Source organism: Apodemus sylvaticus, chromosome 22, assembly GCF_947179515.1.
Source record: "Apodemus sylvaticus chromosome 22, mApoSyl1.1, whole genome shotgun sequence".
Lineage (NCBI taxonomy): Eukaryota > Metazoa > Chordata > Mammalia > Rodentia > Muridae > Apodemus > Apodemus sylvaticus.
Genome location: NC_067493.1, coordinates 7,142,532 through 7,166,013, shown reverse-complemented (window position 1 = coordinate 7,166,013; position 23,482 = coordinate 7,142,532). Strand labels below are relative to the sequence as shown.

Here is a 23,482-nt window from a genome sequence, read left to right as displayed (position 1 = left end):
TAGTGCTCTACAGTGTTTTTCATCTGTTTCCTGGTTTTCTCCCGGGGTTGTTTCATACCTATCATCTGCTGGAAGGGGATTTTATGAAGCCACAAAGCAAAACATGTGTTTCCTAAAATCCCTCTTTAATGTTAAGGCCCTGGGCTCCTTCCACTGATGGGCCAAATTTATACCTCCACTGCAATTCAAGTAACAGTTTATACACCTTGATTTCAGAAAATGAAGGGGAAGTGCTGTGAGGAATTCCTAAGCATGTTATGATGTCAGGTTATGAGTGCAGGATCACTGCCCACAAAGGGGAGGAGAAAGCAGCTGACCAGCCTCAGTTGCAATTGTGTGTCCTCCTCCAGTGCTGTGTGGGAGTACAGGTGGTTGAGGTTCTAAGAAGACAGGCACAAATGCTATGGGAGCACAAACCTGACCTGAGATATGTGAAAGGTCTGGCGCAGGGCTGGAAGCACACTCTAAACTAGAGGAAGGGTTTTGATAATGTTGATGCATTTTAAATCCATTATTCAACCAATTTTGTGAGGAGAATTGACAGATGTGGAGGATTTAATACATCTACATGTACCCAATTATCTTTTTGGAAATGTTGTTTTCTAGGAAGCAGCATAATCAAAGCATCTGGCTCCCATTATATCTTCCTGAATTTTTGAGTCAAGGAACTCATTCAGAACTCCACACCAAGGGCAGACTCTGAGAAAAAAATTACTACATTCCTATATCAATAGTTTTACCAATCCCTTCCATACATTCATTATAATTGCATGTTTGCATACCTACATGCTTCTTTATTTTATTCTGTTCTTTTAATTCCTTATTTTTTATTATTTAAACTTATGTAGTTATCGCCCTCCTCATTTGCCCCCTGACTCTTCCTCTTCACATACCTCCTCCCCCATCTCCAAGAGGATATCCACACCTCACAACTCTCAGACCTTCACAATTCCTGGGTCCGACCAATTCTCAGCAGGTCAATGTGTCTTCTCCCACTGAGGTCAAACCAGGCCGTCCTATACCATATATGTGAGGGCCTCATGTCAGCTGGTTTATGCTGCGTGGTTAGTGGCACAGTGTGATCTTGGTTGTCTGGGGTAGTTGAGATTGTTGGTCTTCCTATGGGTCACCCTATTCGTCAGCCTATTCCAGCTATTCCATAATTCAACCACTGGGGTCCACAGCTTCTTCACATTGTTGGATATAATATTTTTGTACTTTAGAGCAGAAAAAGAAATTTTCTGCCTCAGACTATGGCCAATATATTGAACAATAGGTGAAAAAACAGGCAGTGCACTGTCATATATGTGCTCCAACTGGAAATAAATTGTGTTCTGATTTCATCTATGTAGATTATTTAGTTAATTTATATGTTTGATTTGATACATGGTTTCTATTTGTAGCTATATCTGTCCTGTTACTTACTTTCTATACAAGGTCATAGATACAACTCTCTTATCAAATTTTCTTGGAAGATACCAGGGGAGAAATATCCACAAAAGCAATATGATGAATAAATTTGTAATAAGGATTTGAAAATTTTATTTCTTCCAGAGTAAACAAAGCAAGTGAATGGGTAAGAATTTTATGAAGAATGTACAGAAGATTGTCAGATATGATATTTCTAGTCATCAATAGAGGAGCCAATGAGAGTGATTTCAAAACTAGATACATGCACTGGAATCCAATAATTGATATGTGCCAATGTTTGACAGAATTCCTGTTTATTCAAACATATGATCTCTCCCTGATCTTTTGGATAGAATTTCTGTCTTGTCTTATTAAAATGATGTAGATCATGGGCACAAAGATGCATCCAAGCATCCCTGCACTGGATGCCAAGATGGAGAAGATCTCCACAGCAACCATGACCTTGCCCTTGGTGCTATGGTAGACAGGGAGGAAGGTGACCCAGACACTGAAGAACACCAGCAGGCTGAAGGTCAAGTACTTGGCTTCGTTGAATGTGTCAGGCAGATTCTTTTCAAAGAAAGCAACAGTGAAGTTTCCAAGTGCCAGGCAGGCGAAATATCCCAGGACACAGTAGAATGCAGTAACTGAGCCCTTGTTGTACACAATGATGATGTGGCCATGCTCAGAGTGTTCATCAATATCAACAAAGGGAGGAGAAACTGCTAGCCATATTGCACACCGAATACGTTGGAATAGAGAACATATGGGGATAATGTAGTTGGGTGTCCCAGATACTAGGAAGTTTCTCTAATTTCTTCCTGGTTCTGTGATTTTGAAAGCCAGAACCACAGTGATTGTTTTGGCCAGAATTGTGGAAACAGCCACCGTGAACACAATTCCAAATGCGATTTGCTGCAAGATACAAGTCGCTTTGTTAGGATGGCCAATGAAGGAAAAGGAGCACAGAAAACAGAACACGAGGGAAATGAGTAATACGGAGCTGAGGATCCTGTTATTGGCCTTCACTATAGGAGTGTCATGGTGCTTGACAAAGACACAGAGTACCACAGCTGTGAATGCAGAGAAACAGAAGGCTATTAAGGCAAGAGCCATACCGAAGTGGTCTTCATAGCTTGGAAACATCACACCTCTGTGAATGCATTTGTTGTGTTCTGTGTTGGCATACTGGTATTTTGTCCTATCACAATGTCCCACTGTCCCATCACAGTGCCCCACTCTCCCATCACAATTCGCCACTGTCCCATCACAGTGCCCTACTGTCCCATCACAGTGCCACACTATCCCATCACAATGCCCCACTGTCCCATCACAATGACCCACTGTCCCATAACAGTTCCCCATTGTCCCATCACAATGCCCCACTCTCCCATCACAATCCCCCATTGTCCCATCACAATGCCCAATTGTCCCATCACAGTGCCCCATTATCCAATCACAGTGCCCCATTGTCCTATCACAATGCCCAATTGTCGCATCACAATGCCCCACTCTCCCGTCACAGTGTCCCATTTTCCCATCACAATGCCCCATTGTCCCATCACAATGAAACATTGTCCCATCACAGTGCCCCATTGTCCCATCACAGTGCCCCATTGACACATCACAGTGACCCACTGTTCCATCACAATGTCCCATTGCACCATGACAGTGCCCCATTGTCCCATCACAGTGCCCCATTGTCCCATTACAGTGCCCCACTCTCCCATCACAATGCCCCATTGTCCCATCACAATGACTCATTGTCCCATCACAATGCCCCATTGTCCCATCACAATGTCCCACTCTCTGATCATAGTGCCCCACTATCCCATCACAGTGCCCCACTGTCACATCACAATGCCCCATTGTCCCATCACAATGCCCTACTCTCCCATCACAATACCCCACTGACACATCACAGTGCCCCACTGTCCCATCACAGTGTCCCACTGTCCCATCACATTGCTTTTATGAGTCAGGGTTCTTCTGAGTCACAGAACATAGCGGTGGTCTCTATACATTTAGGGAATTTCTCCAGGACTCACAGTCTGCAGTCCAACTCCCCAACCTTGATCAGCAGTAGCTCTAGATGGACGTCCAAAGATCTAGCAGTCGCTCAGTCCCAGGAGGCAAGCAGGCAGAGAAGAGTGTCTGCCTCCTTCCAATGTCCTTATGTAGGTCTCCAGGGGAAGGTGTGGCCCAGATTTAAGGCTGTCAGTCTCCAGCAGGGGTCGTGGCCCAGATTAAAGGCTTCTCAGTCTCCAGCAGGGGGTGTGGCCCAGATTAAAGCAAAGTGCTCCTGTGACTTTAATCCCAGATGATCTTGAACTCGGAGATCTACTTGTCTTAATCTTCTGGAATTCACAGACTCCATGCTTTAAAATCTCCTCGCCAAGATCCAGGTCAGAAACTTGTATCTCTGAACCTCCAGATTAGGAAGGATCAAAGGAGAGCTAATTCTGGATAAATTTTGAGATTGCAATTAGGATTTTTAACATTCAGGGCAAAAATTATCTTTTCAATGAAAATATAAAATTTACAAATATATGTTCACATAGGACTTAGCAGCTATATCCTTCCCCCGCAAGGAAGGACTCCAGAGACCAGGTTAGAGATCACTGTCCATGCTCAGGCTTTGTGGTCATTATCTCTCTCCAGGAAACACTCATCTCCTGGAAAACAGGGCATGTGATCTGTATGAAGTAATGGGGTGTTGTTAGATTTGAGACATTTAGACCACACTTGGAGGCAGTCGTGTGTGATATACTGTCATTAATTCAGTTATAGAATATTTTGGAAATGTCTGAGTGACAGATGAGAGCTGTTTAGGAAATGGAGAATTTGGACATCTGTTGACAAATTTGGATACACAACTGTTGGGGAGTGTCTGGTGTGATGGGTCTCTCACAGCCTGACTGACAGAACATGGAATACAGAGAATACACTATACCCTTTGTTTTCATCTCTCGGTCAGTGTGTCGGCTTTCTCGGCAACTTGGAATCCTGGCTGGGTAACAAATCAAAGTGAGGATTGCGGTGTCTCCAGAGTCCTAATAGGCACACTAACTTTGGGGCTTCTTTCTTTGTAGTGGAATTGGCCAAGTACAATGACTTATCTTCCACCTTGTAATTAATGTTTCTGTGTATCCTACACCACTAGATTCCTAAGCATTTTACTGAATTAGAAGACTACTCAATTTTAGGAGGATTTATTTTCAGTCCTCTGATGCCCTTATGGGTTAACAATGAGTTCCAATTAATTGACACCTTGTGCTCTCTCGGTAATTTCTACATAATATGCACTTTATATCATTAATATGTTATTTATCGAAAGACACAGATGATCAAGATCCCTTCTACCTTATTTATGACACAGGACTGCAAACATAATATATTCTCAAGGCAAAAAATATAAAGGTATACCACTGTCAATGCCAAATAAAGCAAATTGCTTCTAAAATAAAATAAATCGCATCAATTAAATTGATGTTAATGGAGATAAATTGGCTAAAAGGCATTTACTAGATCAGTAACTACACACCATGTATCAAGAGATGTGCTCATCTTCTGAAGTAAGGATGGCACTAAGTCAATTTTTAGCCTAGCTGCCTCCTCTCTTTACAGTTCATCACACTACTGACATTTAGGCTATGAACTGCTCTACAGGCTTCTGATTTCTTTCTCATACTCAGATGCTTTTGCTCCAGCTCTCAATCTCTGCTTCCATCTCACTAAGCTTCTCTTGAGATAAACAATGCCAGTGTCTTGTTTGAAAGCAGGCTTTGCTGCTGCTTAATAAGAAAACAAAACCTCATGCTGGCCATTATGTGATGTATCTTTTATACGGCAGGTTTTCATGGCCGTCCCCTACTAGACACCCTCCAGATCCATGTGTGACCTCTGTATCTGGACCAGAAATATGTATTTAATAACTATATTTTAAAAAACCATGTAGCTACTTTGACCAAGTTGGGGGATCCATCATGAGCGATATTACCATAGTGAAAGAAGGTTGGGGTCAGAAGAGGGGTCTGGCACCATTGTTGCTAACCTGACTCTACTGAATTGGACTGCTGATGTATCCATGACGTGTTTGTGTGTGGCTCGATCTGCCACTCCCTGCTGACCTGTGAGGCAAACTGCCAATTTCTAGACAATATGGACAGAAGGTCCTCCAAAGAACCTTTTAAAACAGAGTACTCTTTAGTGCAACCTACAGGCGGAAAGGAAGCACAGGATTCATAAGATGGCAGCTGGGAGAATATAAAAAGAAATTGGAGGCCAAGATACTTCCTTTTGAAGACAGATGGCTCATTCATAGGCTATAAGGAGAAACCTCAAGATGTGGACTTACCTTATCACCTTAACCACTTCTCGGTGGTAAACTGAGTCATCGCTAGAGAATTTAAGGGCAACAGCAGCAGCAGCAGCAGCACAAGCAGCAGCAGCAGCAGCGAATACAAACCCTCAAACTGATCTGCAAAGCACCATTTCTCCAAGTTGTGGGATAAACAGGAGGGGGAGGAGCTACAGGAGATGAACGGAGAAGCAGGAGAGAGAGAAGCTGGGGGCTGGGAGAAACTGCAAGTTGTACGGGATAACATAGATGGAAATAGAGTAACTGGAGATCTGCCCAATCTAGGCTTGTAGCATATTTGGTTACTGACTGAGTTGAACTTTCTTATACTGGGGATTTGGGTTGGAAACAAAGTAGCAACAAACCATAGGAATTAGAATGAAATTATTACACATTTTAGGACATACCTGTTGTGTAGACTATTTGTCACAGGTTGTGCTTTTGATTAAACTGTGACTTTTTTTGGAAGGAACAAGAACCAGGACTATTGAGTATCCTCTGCCATCATAATTTTCAATCCATTTCAATCATCGGACAGAAACAATAATTAAAGACACCTCGTCGTGGGAAATATTTATTAATTATTTATTTTTTACTACACTTGAATCATAAAGGTAAAAATAAAAGACACAAAAGACACTCTGGGAGGCAGTGGCAGGCGGATCTCTGAGTTCGAGGCCAGCCTGGTCTACAGAGTGAGTTCCAGGACAGCCAGGGCTACACAGAGAAACCCTGTCTCGGAAAAAACCAAATCCAAAAAAAATTTTTAAAAAAGACACAAAAGACTTGGTATTCATAATACAACTTAAAGCTCTAGAGTTGGACAGCCTATGTTGTATAGTTCCTGTTAATAACAGTGAGATATGACTTGTCATGTTCTACCTAGGCTGCTCATACACCCAGGTCAGTCCTCCTGGCCAATCCACCTACCCCATGGTCCATTCTTCTTCCTCTTCTCTTTCCTTCATTGTCTCAACCACAGAATCCAAGCCTGGGAACTGAAGCACCATGGACCTTTCTTCTCCCCATCCTTAGGCTTTATGCATTTTCATTAAGTAATCTTGGAATGCAGGAAAGAAATGATGTAATTATAATCCCCAAATTATTGTAAAATGTGCCAGGCTTCATGGCCATGTGTCCAGAGTCTACGATCCCATATTAGAGCACATAAATTTTGCTTATAATTTTTTCTCTCAAGCTGAATAGTTTAAATCTTGAAAATAATTTTCCTTGTAGATAGGGACTCATCATGATACCCAGATTTCCAATTTTGGTGGAACTAGTGTAACTACAGTAATTTGGTTGAACATAAGTTCAGTATTTTATCCAGATGCTTGATTGCCTAGTGTGCAGATCCAAGAAATGGCCAGTCAGGACATTTATTGATCATTTAAAATTGATTACCTATCAGCTACTTGCTAATACCAATCACAGTCAAAGCAGGGAAGCTTTTACCTTCTTTTTCCAACCCTTTTTGTACTGTGACTAACCATGCTTCAAAGATGGTCTTAGAAATTGATTCTAGCACAGGCACCTCTTCATTTTAAGCCCCGAGAAAAGCCAGAGAGGTTGGAGGAAACCCACTTACTGTTTTATTATTGCTTTTCACTGAACAGTTAATGAATAGTCTGGAAGAGTTGCACGACACACGTTCCTGCACTGAGCAGCAGAGAAATGATGAACTGCTCAAAGCAATTTTCAATTACATGAAAAGAGGAATCCTCAGCTACAGGCAGCATTTCTGACTACAGAATATATAAATTATTTACTTATATTAAACTATTTATTTATATATACACATTATTTATTAAAGAAATCAATAATCAAAATGATTCGAAAATAAAAAGCATGAAGGGATTGTTGATTTTCTGTAATTGTAGGGGAATAAAATCAAACAAGAGAGTAGAGCAGTGATGCATTGGAAATCAATGATTGACCTTTTGAACATATTCCTCAAAGGAACAAATATCACCAAAGATGGCATTGTAATTTTTAATAATACCAACGTATGTGTTAATAATGATAAATAATAATTATGAACTTAATACTGAAGTAGAGTTAATCAGTTCCAACTCTTTTTTCATGACAGAATTTTGCCAGATATAGTTGTTAATAGTACTACTACTACTACTACTAATAATAATAATACAGTTAACAATAATATCAATATAGTTAATAGTAATATGCTTAATAATAACACACTTGATAATAATTATAAATAAATAAGATTAACAATAGCAACGTACTTAACGCACTGAACTAAATCAGTTTCATGTCTCATTTTCTGGTCTTTTTCATGACAGAATTTTGCTGGATGTAGCTGATAATACAGATAATGACATAGTTATTAATAACAATAAAATAGCATAGTTAGTAATATAACATAGTTAATAATGATAAGAAAAATAATAATATATATAATATAATATAATATAATATAATGTAATATATAGTCAATAATATAGTAGCAGAATTTTGCTGGATATAGTTAATACTACTACTACTAATAATAATAACATAGTTAATAATAACATGATTAATAATAATAATAATATACTGAATAATGATAATATAGGTAATAATGATGTAGATTATAACAATAATAATGACAACAATAATAATAGTAACAATGATGTAGTTAATAATAATAATAATGTAGTTAATATAGTGGCAGAATTTTGATGGAAATAGTTAATAATAATAATAATATATAATAATATAGTTAATAATACTAACATATATGATAATGATATAGTTAATAATAATTATGTAGATAATAATAATGTAGACACTGCGGACTGAATTCTCTCCATACTGCATCATCGGGTGGATTCTCGGGTTATATAGTTACCAGGGTTCTAGTGTGACGTGTGTGTCTGTGACAGCGCAGCCAAGGAAACGCCACCTGGGGCGTGGGGGTCACTGTCATGAGTGAGTGTGTAACATATCAATACCAGAGATCAATACTGCATGATCAGTGAGCAGTTATTAATAAATAATCATCACAGTGTATCAATATGCCATCCTCAGTGATTAACTGTCAATTTATTATTCACTATATCATATTAATGTTAGATTATTGATTATTGATTATTATGTATTTATTTTATTAATAGTATATTATTAATAATCAATTATTAATTAACTGGATATCGTATCATCAAGTATTAATCATTATTTAATCATGTGTTATGTTATATTAATGTCAGTTTATAAATTGTTAATTGATTATCACATTAAATGATTATTGTATTACATATTATTGATCCTATTAATATTTTATTATTAATCATTAAATAATTAATCATACTGACATCAGATTATCAAGTGTTATTTCTTAATTAATTATGTATTATATTATATTAATGTCACATTATCAGTTGTTAATTATCACATTAAATTAGAATTGTGTTATCAAATATTGATTATTGATTATATTAATATCATATTATTAATCATTAATTAAGTAATTATATTGGTGTCATATTATGTGGTATTAATTACTAATTAATTATGTGTTGTGTTACATTAATGTCATATTACCAATTTATAATTCAGTGTGACATTAAATTAATATCGTGTTATTGATTATTGATTATATTCATATTTGTTATGAGTTTATGTCAAGGCAGAAGGTGGCCTGGGGTTAGACCCAGGACCTGGAGGGAGGGGAGGAGCATTCTCTCCTGCTGTGCCACACACCCAGCTGCTGCTGTTGTTGGAATTATCATACTTTTAAGTTCCAAGAGATGTAATGGCGTCAAGCTCTTCCTTTTCTAGCGCCCTGCTTTGGCAGCGTGGACACACATGGATGGGCTCTTGTTTCTCTGAGGACGTTAGTGATAGTGTAACTTTTGGGAGAGACTATCTATTTTTGCTATTTCCCGCAGTGTGTGTGTGTGTGTGTGTGTGTGTGTGAGAGAGAGAGTGAGAGAGAGGGAGAGAGAGAGAGAGAGAGACAGTTCCTGTGTGTATGTGTGTTTGTGTGTGTGAGAGTGTGTTCCTCTGTGTGTATGTGTGCGTGTGAGAGAGAGGGACAGAGAGACAGAGAGAATATGTGTGTGTGTGTGTGTGTGTGTGTGTGTGTGTGTGTGTGTCAGGGAAGGAGGAAGCAGGTCTGTGGCCGGCGGGCAGATTCCTCAGCTCTCTTTCCTCTGCTGCATGAAGACACCCGAGGTGAATGCACGGACGAGGGGACACGCCCTTGGGCTGCTGTGGTGTCAGAGGTTGTGGGTCCATGATGAGCCAGCTCTGTTTCTTTTGTGTCTCTGGCCAGGCAGCATGGAAGCGTGTGACAGAGCTGAGCTCTGAGGCAGCACAGAGAGGAAAAGATTCAGAAAGAGGGAAGGATGCCCGGGCCCACGCCCTGCACGGGAACATCCCTGTGGCTCGCTGCCTTTCCCTGGCTCTCCCCTGGGGAGACTGTCCTAGTGCCGTGGTCTGGGGTTCAAGCCTCCCCCTAACACACAGGCTTGGGGGACATTTCGGATCCAGATGGTATTGTTATCTACTGTGTCCCCGATGATGCTGGAAAACAAGCAACGAGTCCTTTGTTGGGTGATCGGGACTTGAACACCAGCTGCCCCGCTCCTCCCCTTTCTTGTCCGGTCTCCCGGCACAAGGTTCCGACACCACCAACTCTTGGACTTCTACCACATCCCCGGGGAGTTGGGAATAATGTAGTTGGATGTCCCAGATACTAGGACGTTTCTGAAATTTCTTCCTGGGTCTGTGTCTTTGAAAGCCAGAACCACAGTGATTGTTTTGGCCAGAACTGTGGAAACAACCACAGTGAATACAATTCCAAATGTGATTTGCCATAAAATATAAGTTCCTTTGTTAGGATGGCCAATGAAGAAAAAGGAGCACAGAAAACAGAACATATGTGACAGGAATAATATGGAGCTGAGGATTCTGTTATTGGCCTTCACAATAGGAGTGTCATGGTGCTTGACAAAGACACAGAGTGCCACAGCTGTGAATGCAGAGAAACAGAAGGCTATTAAGGCAAGAGCCATACCGAAGTGGTCTTCATAGCTTGGAAACATCACACCTTTGTGAATGCATTTGTTGTGTTCTGTGTTGGCATACGGGCATTTTGTCCTATCACAATGTCCCACTGTCCCATCACAATGCCCCACTGTCCCATCACAATGCCCCACTGTCCCATCAAATGTCCCACTCTCTGATCATAGTGCCCCACTGTCCCATCACAATTTTCCACTGTCCCATCACAGTGCCGCACTGTCCCATCACAGTGCCACACTATCCCATCACAATGCCCCACTGTCCCATCACAATGACGCACTGTCCCATAACAGTTCCCCATTGTCCCATCACAGTGCCCCACTGTCCCATCACAATGCCCCATTGTCCCATCACAGTGCCCCACTGTCCCATCACAATGCCCCATTGATCCATCACAGTGACCCACTGTCCCATCACAATTCCCCATTGTCCCATCACAATGAAACATTGCCACATCACAATGCTCCACTGTCCCATCACAATGACACACTGTCCCATCACAGTGCCCCACTGTCCCATCACAATTCCGCACTGTCCCATCACAATTCCCCACTTTCCCATCACAATGACACTGTCCCATCACAATGCCCCATTGTCCCATCACAATGCCCAATTGTCCCATCACAATGACACACTGTCACATCACAATGCCCCATTGTCCCATCACAGAGCCCCACTCTCCCATCACAATGCCCCATTGTCCCATCACAATGCCCCATTGTCGTATCACAGTGCCCCATTGATACATCACAGTGCCCCACTCTCCCATCACAATGCCCCATTGTCCCATCACAATGACACACTCTCTGATCATAGTGCCCCACTATCCCATCACAGTGCTCCACTGTCCGTTCACAATGCCCCACTGTCCCAACACAATGACACCTTGTCACATCACAATGCCCCATTGTCCCATCACAATGCCCTACTCTCCCATCACAATACCCCACTGACACATCATTGTGCCCCACTGTCCAAACACATTGCCCCACTGTCCCATCACAATGCTTTTATTAGTCAGGGTTCATCTGAGTCACAGAACATATCGGTGGTATCTAGATATTTAGGGAGTTTCTCAAGGACTCACAGTCTGCAGTCCAACTCCCCAACCATGGTCAGAAGTAGCTCTAGATGCACGTCCAAGGATCGAGAAGTCGCTCAGTCCCACGAGGCAAGCAGGCAGAGAAGAGTGTCTGCCCTCCTTCCAATGTCCTTATGTAGGTCCCCAGCAGAGGGCGTGGCCCAGATTTAAGGCTGTCAGTCTCCATCAGGGGGCGTGGCCCAGATTAAAGCCTGTCAGTCTCCAGCAGGGGACTTGGCCAAGATTAAAGAAAAGTACTACTGTGACTTTAATCCCAGATGATCTTGAACTTGGAGATCTCCTTGTCGTAATCTTCTGGAATTCACAGACTCCATGCTTCAAAATCTCCTCGCCAAGATCCAGGTAAGAAACTTGTGACTCTGAGCCTCCAGATTAGGAACACAGGTGAGCTAATTCTGGATTAATTTTGAGATTGCAATTAGGATTCTTAACATTCAGGGCAAAAATTGTCTTTTCCATGAGAATATGAAATTTATTAATATATGGCCATGTAGGGCTTCACAGCTATATCCTTCCCATGCAAGGAAGGACTCTAGAGACCAGGCTAGAGATCACTGTCCATGCTCAGGCTTGGTGGTCATTATCTCTCTCCAGGAAACACTTATCTCCTGGAAAACAGGGCATGTGATCTGCATGGAATAATGGGGTGTTGCTAGATTTGTGACATTTAGACCACACTTGGAGGCAGTCGGGTGTGGTACACTGTTGTTAATTCAGTTAAAGAATATTTTGGAAGTGACTGAGGGACAGATGAGAGCTGTTTAGGAAATGGAGAATTTGGACATCTGTTGACCAATTTGGATCCACAACTCTTGGGGAGTGTCTGGTGTGATGGGTTTCTCACAGCCTGACTGACAGAGCACGGAATACAGAGAATACACTGTAACCTTTGTTTTCATCTCTCAGTCAGAGTGTCAGCTTTCTTGGCAACTTGGAATCCTGGCTGGGTAACAAATCCAAGTGAGGATTGTGGTGTCTCCAGAGTCCTAATAGACACACTAACTTTTGTGCTTCTTTCTTTGTAGTGGGATTGGCCAAGTACAATGACTTATCTTCCACCTTGTAATTAATGTTTCTGTGTACCCTACACCACTAGATTCCTAAGCATTTTACTGAATTAGAAGACTACTCAATTTTAGGAGGATTTATTTTCAGTCCTCTGATGCCCTTATGGGTTAACAATGAGTTCAAATTAATTGACACCTTGTGCTCTCTCGGTAATTTCTACATAATGTGCACTTTATATCATTAATATGTTATTTATCGGAAGACACAGATGATCAAGATCCCTTCTACCTTATTTATGACATAGAACTGCAAACATAATATATTCTCAAGGCAAAAATATAAAGGTATACCACTGTTCATGCCAAATAAAGCAAATTGCTTCTAAAATAAAATAAGTTGCATCAATTAAATTGATGTTAATGGAGATAAATTGGCTAAAAGGCATTTACTAGATCAGTAACTACACACCATGTACCAACAGATGTGCTCATCTTCTGAAGTAAGGATGGCACTAAGTCAATTTTTAGCCTAGCTGCCTCCTCTCTTCACTGTTCATCACACTACTGACATCTAGGCTATGAACTGCTCTACAGGCTTCTGATTTCTTTTTCATATTCAGATGCTTTTGCTCCAGCTCTCAATCTCTGCTTCCACCTTAATAAGCTTTTTTTGCGAAAAGCAATGCTCTTGTTCAAAAGCAGGCTTTGCTGCTGCTTAATAAGAAAACAAAACCTCATGCTGGCCATTATGTGATGTATCTTTTAGACGGCAGGTTTTCATGGCCTTCCCCTACTAGACACCCTCCAGATCCATGTGTGACCTCTGTATCTGGATCACAAATATGTATTTAATAACTATATTTAAAAAAAATGTAGCTATTTTGACCAAGTTGGGGGAGCCATCATGAGCGATGTTACCATAGTGAAAGAAGGTTGGGTTCAGAAGAGCGGGTCTGACACCATTGTTGCTAACCTGACTCTACTGAACTGGACTGCTGATGTATCCATGAGGTGTTTGTGAGTGGCTCGATCTGCCACTGCCTGCTGACCTGTGAACCAAACTGCCAATTTCCAGACAATATGGACAGGAGTTCCTCCAAAGAACCTTTTAAAACAGAGTCCTCTTTAATGGAAACTACAGGCGGAAAAGCACAGGATTCATAAGATGGCAGCTGGGAGAATATGAAAAGAAATTAGAGGCCAAGACACTTCCTTTTGAAGACAGATGGCTCATTCATAGGCTATAAGGAGAACCCTCAAGATGTGGACTTACCTTACCCCCTCAACAAGCTCTCAGTGGTAAACTGAGTCATAACTAGAGAATTGAAGGGCAGCAGCAGCAGCAGCAGCTGCAGCAGCAGCGAATCCAAACCCCCAAACTGATCTGCAAAGCCCCATTTCTCCAAGTTTTGGGATAAACAGGAGGGGAGGAGCTACAGGAGATGAACAGGGAGGCAGCAGAGAGAGAAGCTGGGGGGCCTGGAGAAGCTTCAAGTTATATGGGATAACATAGATGGAAATAGAGTAGTTGGAGATCTGCCCAATCTAGGCTTGTACCTTATTTGGTTAACTGATTGAGCTAAGCTTTCTTATACTGGGGATTTGGGTTGGAAACAAAGTAGCAAAAAACCATAGGAATTAGAATGAAATTATTACACATTTTAGGACATACCTGTTGTGTAGACTATTTGTCACAGCTTGTACTTTTGATTAAACTGTGACTTTTTTTTTTTGAAACAACAAGAGCCAGGACTATTGAGTATCCTCTGCCATCTTAATTTTCAATCCATTTCAATCATCAGACAGAAATAATAATTAAAGACATATTGTGATAAATATTATTTTTTGTTTATTTTTTATTACACTTGAATCATAAAGGTAAAAATAAAAGACTTGGTATTTATAACAAGACTTAACGCTCTACAGTTGGACAGCCTATGTTGTATAGTTCCTGTTAATAACAGTGAGATATGACTTGTCATGTTCTAACTAGGCTGCTCATACACCCAGGCCAGTCCTCCTGGCCAATCCACCTACCCCATGGCCCATTCTTCTTCCTCTTCTCTCTCCTTCATGGTCTCAACCTCAGACACCAAGCCTGGGAACTGAAGCACCACCTACTTTTCTTATCCCCAGTATTAGGCTTTATGCATTTTATTAAGTAATCTTGGAATGCAGGAAAGAAATGATGTAATTATAATCCCCAAATTATTGTAAAATGTGCCAGGCTTCATGGCCATGTGTCCAGAGTCTACGATCCCATATTAGAGCACATAAATTTTGCTTATATTTTTTTCTCTCAAGCTGAATAGTTTAAATCTTGAAAGTAATTTTCCTTGTAATAGGGACTCATCATGATACCCAGATTTCCAATTTTGATGGAACTAGTGTAACTACAGTAATTTGGATTAACATAAGTTCAGTATTTTATCCAGATTCTTGATTGCCTAGTGTGGAAATCCAAGAAATGGCCAGTCAGGACATTTATTGATCATCGAATTTTGATTACCTATCAGCTACTTACTAATACCAATCACAGTCAAAGCAGGGAAGCTTTTACCTTCTTTTTCCAACCCTTTTTGTACTGTGACTAACCATGCTTCAAAGATGGTCTTAGAAATTGATTCTAGCACAGGCACATCTCCATTTTAAGCCCCGAGAATAGCCAGAGAGGTTGGAGGAACCCACTTACTGTTTTATTATTGCTTTTCACTGAACAGTTAATGAATAGTCTGGAAGAGTTGCGAGACACACGTTCCAGCACTGAGCAGCAGAGAAATGATGGACTGCTCAAAGCAATTTTCAATTACATGAAAAGAGGAAGCCTCAGCTACAGGCAGCATTTCTGACTACAGAAATAAATAATCAAAATGATTTGAAAATAAAAAGCATGAAGGGATTGTTAATTATCTGGAATTATAGGGGAATAAAATCAAACAAGAGATTATAGCAATGATGCATTTGAAATTAATTATTGACTTTTTAAACAAATAAAGATAGAATCAATTTGGTAGTATTCATTCTGTTTCTATCATGGTTTCTTAGGTGGTCCCCACAATACATTTCATTGTATGGATCCAAACTATTGTATGTCAAGTTCATCCACATGAAAAGGAACTTTTCACTTCGAGAAGTGACAGCACCATTCCATTCCATGATGCTGGGAAAAGATGATGTAATAAGGACCCATATTTATCCCTCTCTGGTTAATGACAGTGAGTCCATTGATATTCCCAAAGAAGGTCTTAAATATCCCAACATAGCTTGATTATAAGGCAAAGGCATGAAGTTGATGGAGGTCTTAAAGAGGAAACTGCGAAATCACATAAAGAAATCCAGGAGAACACAAACAATTGGAGGAAATCAATAAATACTTCAAAGACAGCCAGAAAAACACAAACAAAAACGTGTAGGAAACCAATAAATTCTATAAATACAATCAACAACAACAACAACAAAAAAACACACACACACACTAATAACGACACTACCAGCAGTATCAACAACAACAACAACAACAACAACAACAAAATTCCAGAAGTTAACAATCGTTATTCATTAACTTTTTCAATATCCATTACCTCAATTCACCAATAAAACGGCACAGGCTAACAGAATGGATGCTATCACAAACCTATCCTTCTGTTGCATACATGAATTACAGGTCAACATCAAGAACAGGCATTGCTTCAAGATAAAGGGGTGGAAACATATATTCAGATGAAATCAAGTGGACCAGAGAAGCAAGCTCCTATAGCCATTTTAAAATTTAGCAAAATAGATTTTAACCCCCCCAAAAAATAATCAAAGGAATCGAAGTGTACTATATATTCCTCAAAGGAATAATATCACAAAAGATGACATTGTAATTTTGATTATATTTGCCTAAAATACAAGGTATTCAACCTATGTAAAAAAAAAAACAATTTTAGAGCTAAAATGATATAATGACTCTCTTACACATATTCGAAGTGATTTCAATACCCATCTCAGCAATGGACAAATTCTCCAGACCAAAACTAAACAGAGAAATATTCCAGCTAACTGATAGCATGGACATGAATACAGATGATATTTCAAGAACATTCAACTGAAATAAAAGATAATATACCTTCTGCTCACCACCTCATGAAACTTATTCATAAACTGACCACATATTCAGACACATTGCCAGGTTATATACATACAAGGAAATTGAAAAAACGTCATGTGTCTTATCAGACCACCATGAATTACAGCTGGATATCAACAAAACCAGGAAGAATACAAGGCATAAAAACTCACAGAACCAGCAAACCACACTACTGAATGAAAAATAGGTTAAAGCAGAAATAGCGGAAGAAATTAGAGATTTTCTAGACTCTAATGAATATGAATATGCACAATTCTATTTAACACAAGGAAAATAAAGTGGTGCTTAGAAGAATGTTCAAAGCAAAAATGCCTACATTAAAAAATTGGAAAGTTTATATATTGGTAATTTGAGAACATAATTTATAGTCTAGAACTGAAAGAAGTGAATGAGCAATTATGAAATGGTGTAGACATCAAAAAATTATCCAACTGGGGGCTGAAATCAATAAAATAGAATGAGAAGAAAATAAATCAATGAATCATGGAGTTGATCCTTTGAGTATTTTATTAGACAAGACAGGCAATCCCTTATTGAAAGATAGAGAATATCAAAATTACTCAAATCTAAAATGAAAACGGGGAAAAATAACAGACAATGAAAAAATTCACAGTACAATTAAAACCTAGTTTTTAAAAACCTGTCCTCCACTGAATTGGATATGCTGAAAAAATAGGTAATTCCTTGGATAGAACCAACTTACCATAATTAAATCAAACTAAGATAAACAATAATAAAAAAGATTTATTTATTTATTTTATGTATACTGACATAAACAACATTAAGTGATTTCATTAGGTGATGAAAATTCTCTTACAATATCCACCAACACTTTATGGACAAATACTTGGAGTAAATAAGGACACAATGAATATGCGTAAACATACTAACGTCATGTTACAGCAAGCCTATAGCCAACATTAAATTAAAGGCAGAGATATTCAAATTAATTCCACTAATTCACATAATTGGTTCATTCTCTGTCCAAAGTTCTAGCTAAAAATTTAACTAGAGCAATATAACTGAAGGGGATGAACGCAATATGAATTAGAAAGGAGTAAGTAAAATTACATTTATTTGAAGATGACATAGTCATATGCATAATGAAACAAAATTACACAAAAGCAATTCCTGACCTGATAAACATGTTCAGGAAAGTTGTTACTATATAACTAACTAAAATATACCAAAAAATTCAATGGCTAGGTGTCTGCATATATTTTTGTGGTTTTGATTAATAAGTAACAAGTTGACTACAAAAATTTCTTGTCATTTGAATTGTACTAGTGTTTGAATTGTGTTGGAATTCAGTCGATCCCATGACATAAATGCTTTACAACATTTATAACGTTCATAAAATGTCTCTCCAGTACGAATGGTTTCATAATGATGAAGACTATAGAGGTGTACAAAGGCTTCATTATGCTAAACACATTCATGAGGTTTCTCTCCAACATATTTTCCTTCATGAAAATGAAGACTACAGAATTGTTCAGTCTTAACAAAATTAAATGAAGTCACAATATTTTTTTCTTTCATTTCCATTGCTAAAAAAAGAAATAATGAAAAAGGAAACTTGTATAAAAGACCCATTTAGTTGAGAGTTCTGCATCTTAATCCAAAGGGAGCTAGGAAGAGATTGTCTTCCAGGGATCTAAGAGAAAGATCTCTTCAGCACTTGTAGTAATATCAAAGCCCACGAACACAGTGATGCACTTCCTCCAACAAGGCCAAACCACTTCATAATATGATTCACTTACTGTGGCATATTTAAATTATTACATTCTACTTCCTGGCCACCTTTTGATTGTCCAAACATATTAGAATATAGGAATCATACTTAAACAAGTAGAATACATGAGCTGCTACTTCAAAAACTGTATATAGCAGTCTCAAAAATGTCCAAAGGTCAAAGACTCTTCTGAAATTAATCCTATCATGTAATCATGTTCAAAAAAAGTACACCATGTACCTCCAAATTTACAGTTTATACTTCACCATTCCTAAAGGCAGCATGAGGAAATACTGGACCTAAATAAGTCCCAAGCCAGCTGAGCAATCTCCAAACTCTGCATCTCCATATCTGCTCTCAAACTGTTCTTCAGATCTCCAACTCCTTTCTGCTTTGTTCAATGTAGCAGAACTGTTTTTCTTTGAGGAGGTTTATTCCCTGAAAGCAGTTTTCCTGAGCAGGTATGCACAGATCTAATATCTCAAGATCTTGGGGGTCTCCAAAATAACTTCAGTATCACAGCTTCTTCTTTCAATATTCAGGATCTACACAGAATCTTTTCTGCTCCTCTAAAAAGATTGGGTCACGTTTCTAGCTCTGCCCTCTGTATCACTGTAAGCTCTGTCTGGCTCCACTCTCCTGCTCCTTATATTTTTATTGCTCATCTCATGGTACTTGCATCTTCAGGATGCTGGGTTCTTCTGTTGCAACTAGGCTTGAGAGATAATCTCCAGTTTGCTTACTCAATTGTGCCAAGCCTCACCTGCTTGGCATGACCAATTCATGCATTCGAAACCAGTACCAAATGGGTACTTAAACATAGCGAAGTACAGCTGCACCACTATGTCCAACCTTGACTATCTCTGGAACACACCTGCTTTGTCATTCATAAAATGCTACCCGAATACTTTACCTCGGTGATGCTGATTTCTTCTTTCTTCTTGATCACCGCTAATTCTTGAACTACATCTATCCAGCATTAATTGTATCAGTAGTGTCTTCTATTCTTGCCTCTAAATCGAGAGCCTCATAGACAAATCTGCTGAGTTCTGACACTTGATGTCTCTGAAACATGGCCCCTTCAATTATATTATCACCCTTTTTCTATTTTTTAAATTCACTGCATGAGCTTGGCTGTTCTGAAACTTCCTCAGTAGATTCACCTTGAACACAGAGATCTGCTGCAGAACTCTGCCTCCTGAACACTGGAATAAAATTCATGTAACACCATGCCTGGATATAAGATTTTCTTCTTAGATCTTGAAATTAAAAACCACGAATAGAAATCAAGATACATCCCTTCTCATCTTGACACATATTTGTATCTTCTTATCTCCCAATATAAACAATAACCAGGTAATAATAATTTTAAACATGATACAGTTTACATTCATAAAAGCGCAAATCCTTAATTTCAGCTGGATGGAATCTTGCCAAAATATAACCTTTCTCTAATACCATTGAATATTATTGATCATAGGATTTAACTTTATTCAACTTCTTGATGATGTCTTGAAATTTGAACCTTACAATTTGTATTTTTTTCTTTCTTAGTTTCTATGCTTGATAGAAACTGTCAGGCCAAATTCTATGTGGTGATTATCAAGACTTTCTTTGTCAATGTAATTAATGTAACCCTCTTTGCCTTATCCTCAATGAAACTCTTCACACAAGGTTAAAAGGCAGCCACCTCCTTTGCAAAAGCATCAAAAGAACCATCTCCATAGTTGAAATAATACCAACACATGTCTATCATATTCCTATTATGATATCACCCAAACTCCCACTTAATTTATGATTGTATTCATTAGGTTTCTCTACAGCAGAGAGACTTTGGACATTTCTCCCTTGTGAATATACTTTACCACACTGATTACATTAATAAGGTTTCTCTCTATTATGTGTTCTTTTATGATATTGGAAATGAGTGTGTCTTACAAAGTCTTTAATACATTAATTACATGCATAAGTCTTCTCTCCAATATGTGTCATTTTATGTCTTTGGAGATTACTGTGACCTGCAAAAGCTTTATCCCTTTGATTACATTCATAAGGTTTCTCTCCAGTATGTGTTCTTTTATGATATTGGAGATTACTGCGCTGTGTAAAGGCTTTACCACATTGATTGCATTCATAAGGTTTCTCTCCAGTATGTGTTCTTTTATGATATAGGAGATCACTGGGTCTTGCAAAGGCTTTACCACATTGAACGCATTCATAAGGTTTTTCTCCAGTATGTGTTCTTTTATGATATTGGAAGGTACTGTGCTGTGCAAAGGCTTTACTACATTGATTACATTCATAAGGTTTCTCTCCAGTATGTGTTCTTTTATGTCTTTGGAGAACACTGTGACCTGCAAAGGCTTTGCCACATTGATTACATTCATAAGGCTTCTCTCCAGTATGTGTTCTTTTATGATATTGGAAAGTATTGTGCTGCGCAAAGGCTTTACCACATTGATTACATTCATAGGGTTTCTCTCCAGTATGTATTTTCTTATGTATTTGGAGATGTTTGTGACCTGCAAAGGCTTTCCCACATTGATTACATTCATAAGGCTTCTCTCCAGTATGTGTTCTTTTATGATATTGGAAATTACTGCGCTGTGCAAAGGCTTTACCACATTGATTACATTCATAAGGTTTCTCTCCAGTATGTGTCATTTTATGTCTTCGGAGATGACCGTTATGTGCAAAGGCTTTACCACATTGATTACATTCATAAGGTTTCTCTCCAGTATGTGTCCTTTTATGATATTGTAGATGACTGGGTGTTCCAAAGGCTTTACCACATTGATTACATTCATAAGGTTTCTCTCTAGTATGTGTCTTTTTATGTCTTTGGAGATCACTGGGGCTTGCAAAGGCTTTACCACATTGATTACAATCAGAGGGTTTCTCTCCACTATGACTTCTTACATGCCTGCAAAGGTAATTAGCACATGTGAAAACTTTACCACAAGCATTACTTTCATCAATCATGTAATATATCTGAATTATGTTTACAATTTGGTCTAATGGTAAAGAAGCATCAAATCTTAAGATTTAGCCCTTTGTATATTTATGGTGTTCTCCCTCATCATGAGTTGTTCAAGACACCTGTGGTGGTTATTACATGTCTCATATTTATAACATCCTCTATATGGGATTTTTATGAGATGTATTTCAGCTATCTGAAAAAAGTTTGAACAACTCTGATCTTTATAACATTGATCGCATTCATAATTTTTTCTGTAGTGTGAATTACAACACATTTGACTGTGAACTAGAACACACAGAAGAATTTCCAAATTCCTAGAACTCATAAAGGTTTTCTACACTATGAGTTTGTGGATATTCCCCATAAACTATAAAACCAATTAATTGCAAATGCCTATCATATTCCTAATGTCTATCAAAGGCAGAATACTAATATCTTCTCATTGTTTCAGAACAAAAATTTTATGTTGCTTCTTTCAATTTCCCTATGCTCACATGGTTTTTATCCATTTAGACACTTCATATACATAATAAAAATGAATAACAAATGAAACGTTTACACATTGTATTTACACTCCTTGAATTTTTGTTTCTCATAACACGTGCAATATAGGCTAACATTTCTCTACAACAACATTCTTAAGTTTCTTAAAACGTCCTCTCACCAAACTTAACCATATTTCTACAAGAATATGTGCATCACCAAATTTATTATGGACTATTTTCTTAATAGAATATTTTGGATGGAAATTTATCACTTTTCTATTTGCAATATCTAAGTACTATGAGACTATACACATTGGAAGGTACACAGTACAGCTCTAAAGGAGCTACATATGCAATGGATACACTAATCAGATATCAGATCTTGAGGTACATGGCTTTGTAAGAATATTATAATCATAGCTACACTGAAAGGACTGTTATTTTATACTCTTGCTCTTCTTTGAAAATTCCGGAAGATATTGAAATTCCCTCAGAGGGAAACTTGCACATGAAATTTACCTTTCATGACTTCCACTACATTGACACTGTTTTTCAAGGTGATGTTCTTCCCGATTATAGCCTAAAACAGAGTACCAGAAAATCAATGATATGCTATTGGAAATTAGGTACAATTCAAGGTACTGTGAATTTTCAATGCACTATGAAATTTACACTGAAAATTCAGTTAAACTGAATTATTCAGCTCAATCTTCATAATTCACAATTAAAATCACAGGAGATCATCAATAACTAAGAAACATTTCTTTTCTTTAGAAAAAATAAGTCTTACCTATAGCTTCGAGGTTCAGGTAGGTTTCCAACATCACATCTTTGTAGAGATTCTTCTGGGATGGATCCAGCAGATTCCACTCTTCCTCAGTAAAGTTCACATGCACATCATCAAAAGTCACTGCATCCTAAATACCCCATATATGTGTACAACACAAAGTATGATATTAACATCACTGTAAAGGAAATATATGCTTCCTCAAAAACATTCATATACTTGTGACACTTGCTCCACTTATATTGAGACTCAGAATTTACAATCGCTGTATCATTTTAGATGGAGCTTGAATGATAAGATTTACACGTGTCACTTTTAAACACTTTGAATAGGATACAACCTTGCCATAGAAATGCCAATTGAAAGGGAGATGCAGGGGAAACAGATCAACAATACTGAGTACACATTTGCAAAATTGTATGAACAATTACTAACTACAAAACTGATGGGCAACCTGGG

The 23,482-nt window shown here is 38.5% G+C and overlaps 1 protein-coding gene across 1 annotated transcript in view; it reads right to left on the bottom strand.

Annotated features, from left to right (window-relative positions):
- Positions 1 to 23,141, bottom strand: part of LOC127673247 (zinc finger protein 431-like) — a gene marked incomplete at its 5' end in the record, with an annotated part of 29,936 nt that extends 6,795 nt beyond the window's left edge. The window contains 3 exons of the mRNA XM_052168838.1: positions 20,826 to 21,694; positions 22,756 to 22,816; positions 23,027 to 23,141. Of these exons, the coding sequence (XP_052024798.1) occupies positions 20,826 to 21,694; positions 22,756 to 22,816; positions 23,027 to 23,141 (1,045 nt within the window). The remainder of the gene's footprint in view (positions 1 to 20,825; positions 21,695 to 22,755; positions 22,817 to 23,026) is intronic.
- Positions 23,142 to 23,482: the final 341 nt, after the last annotated feature.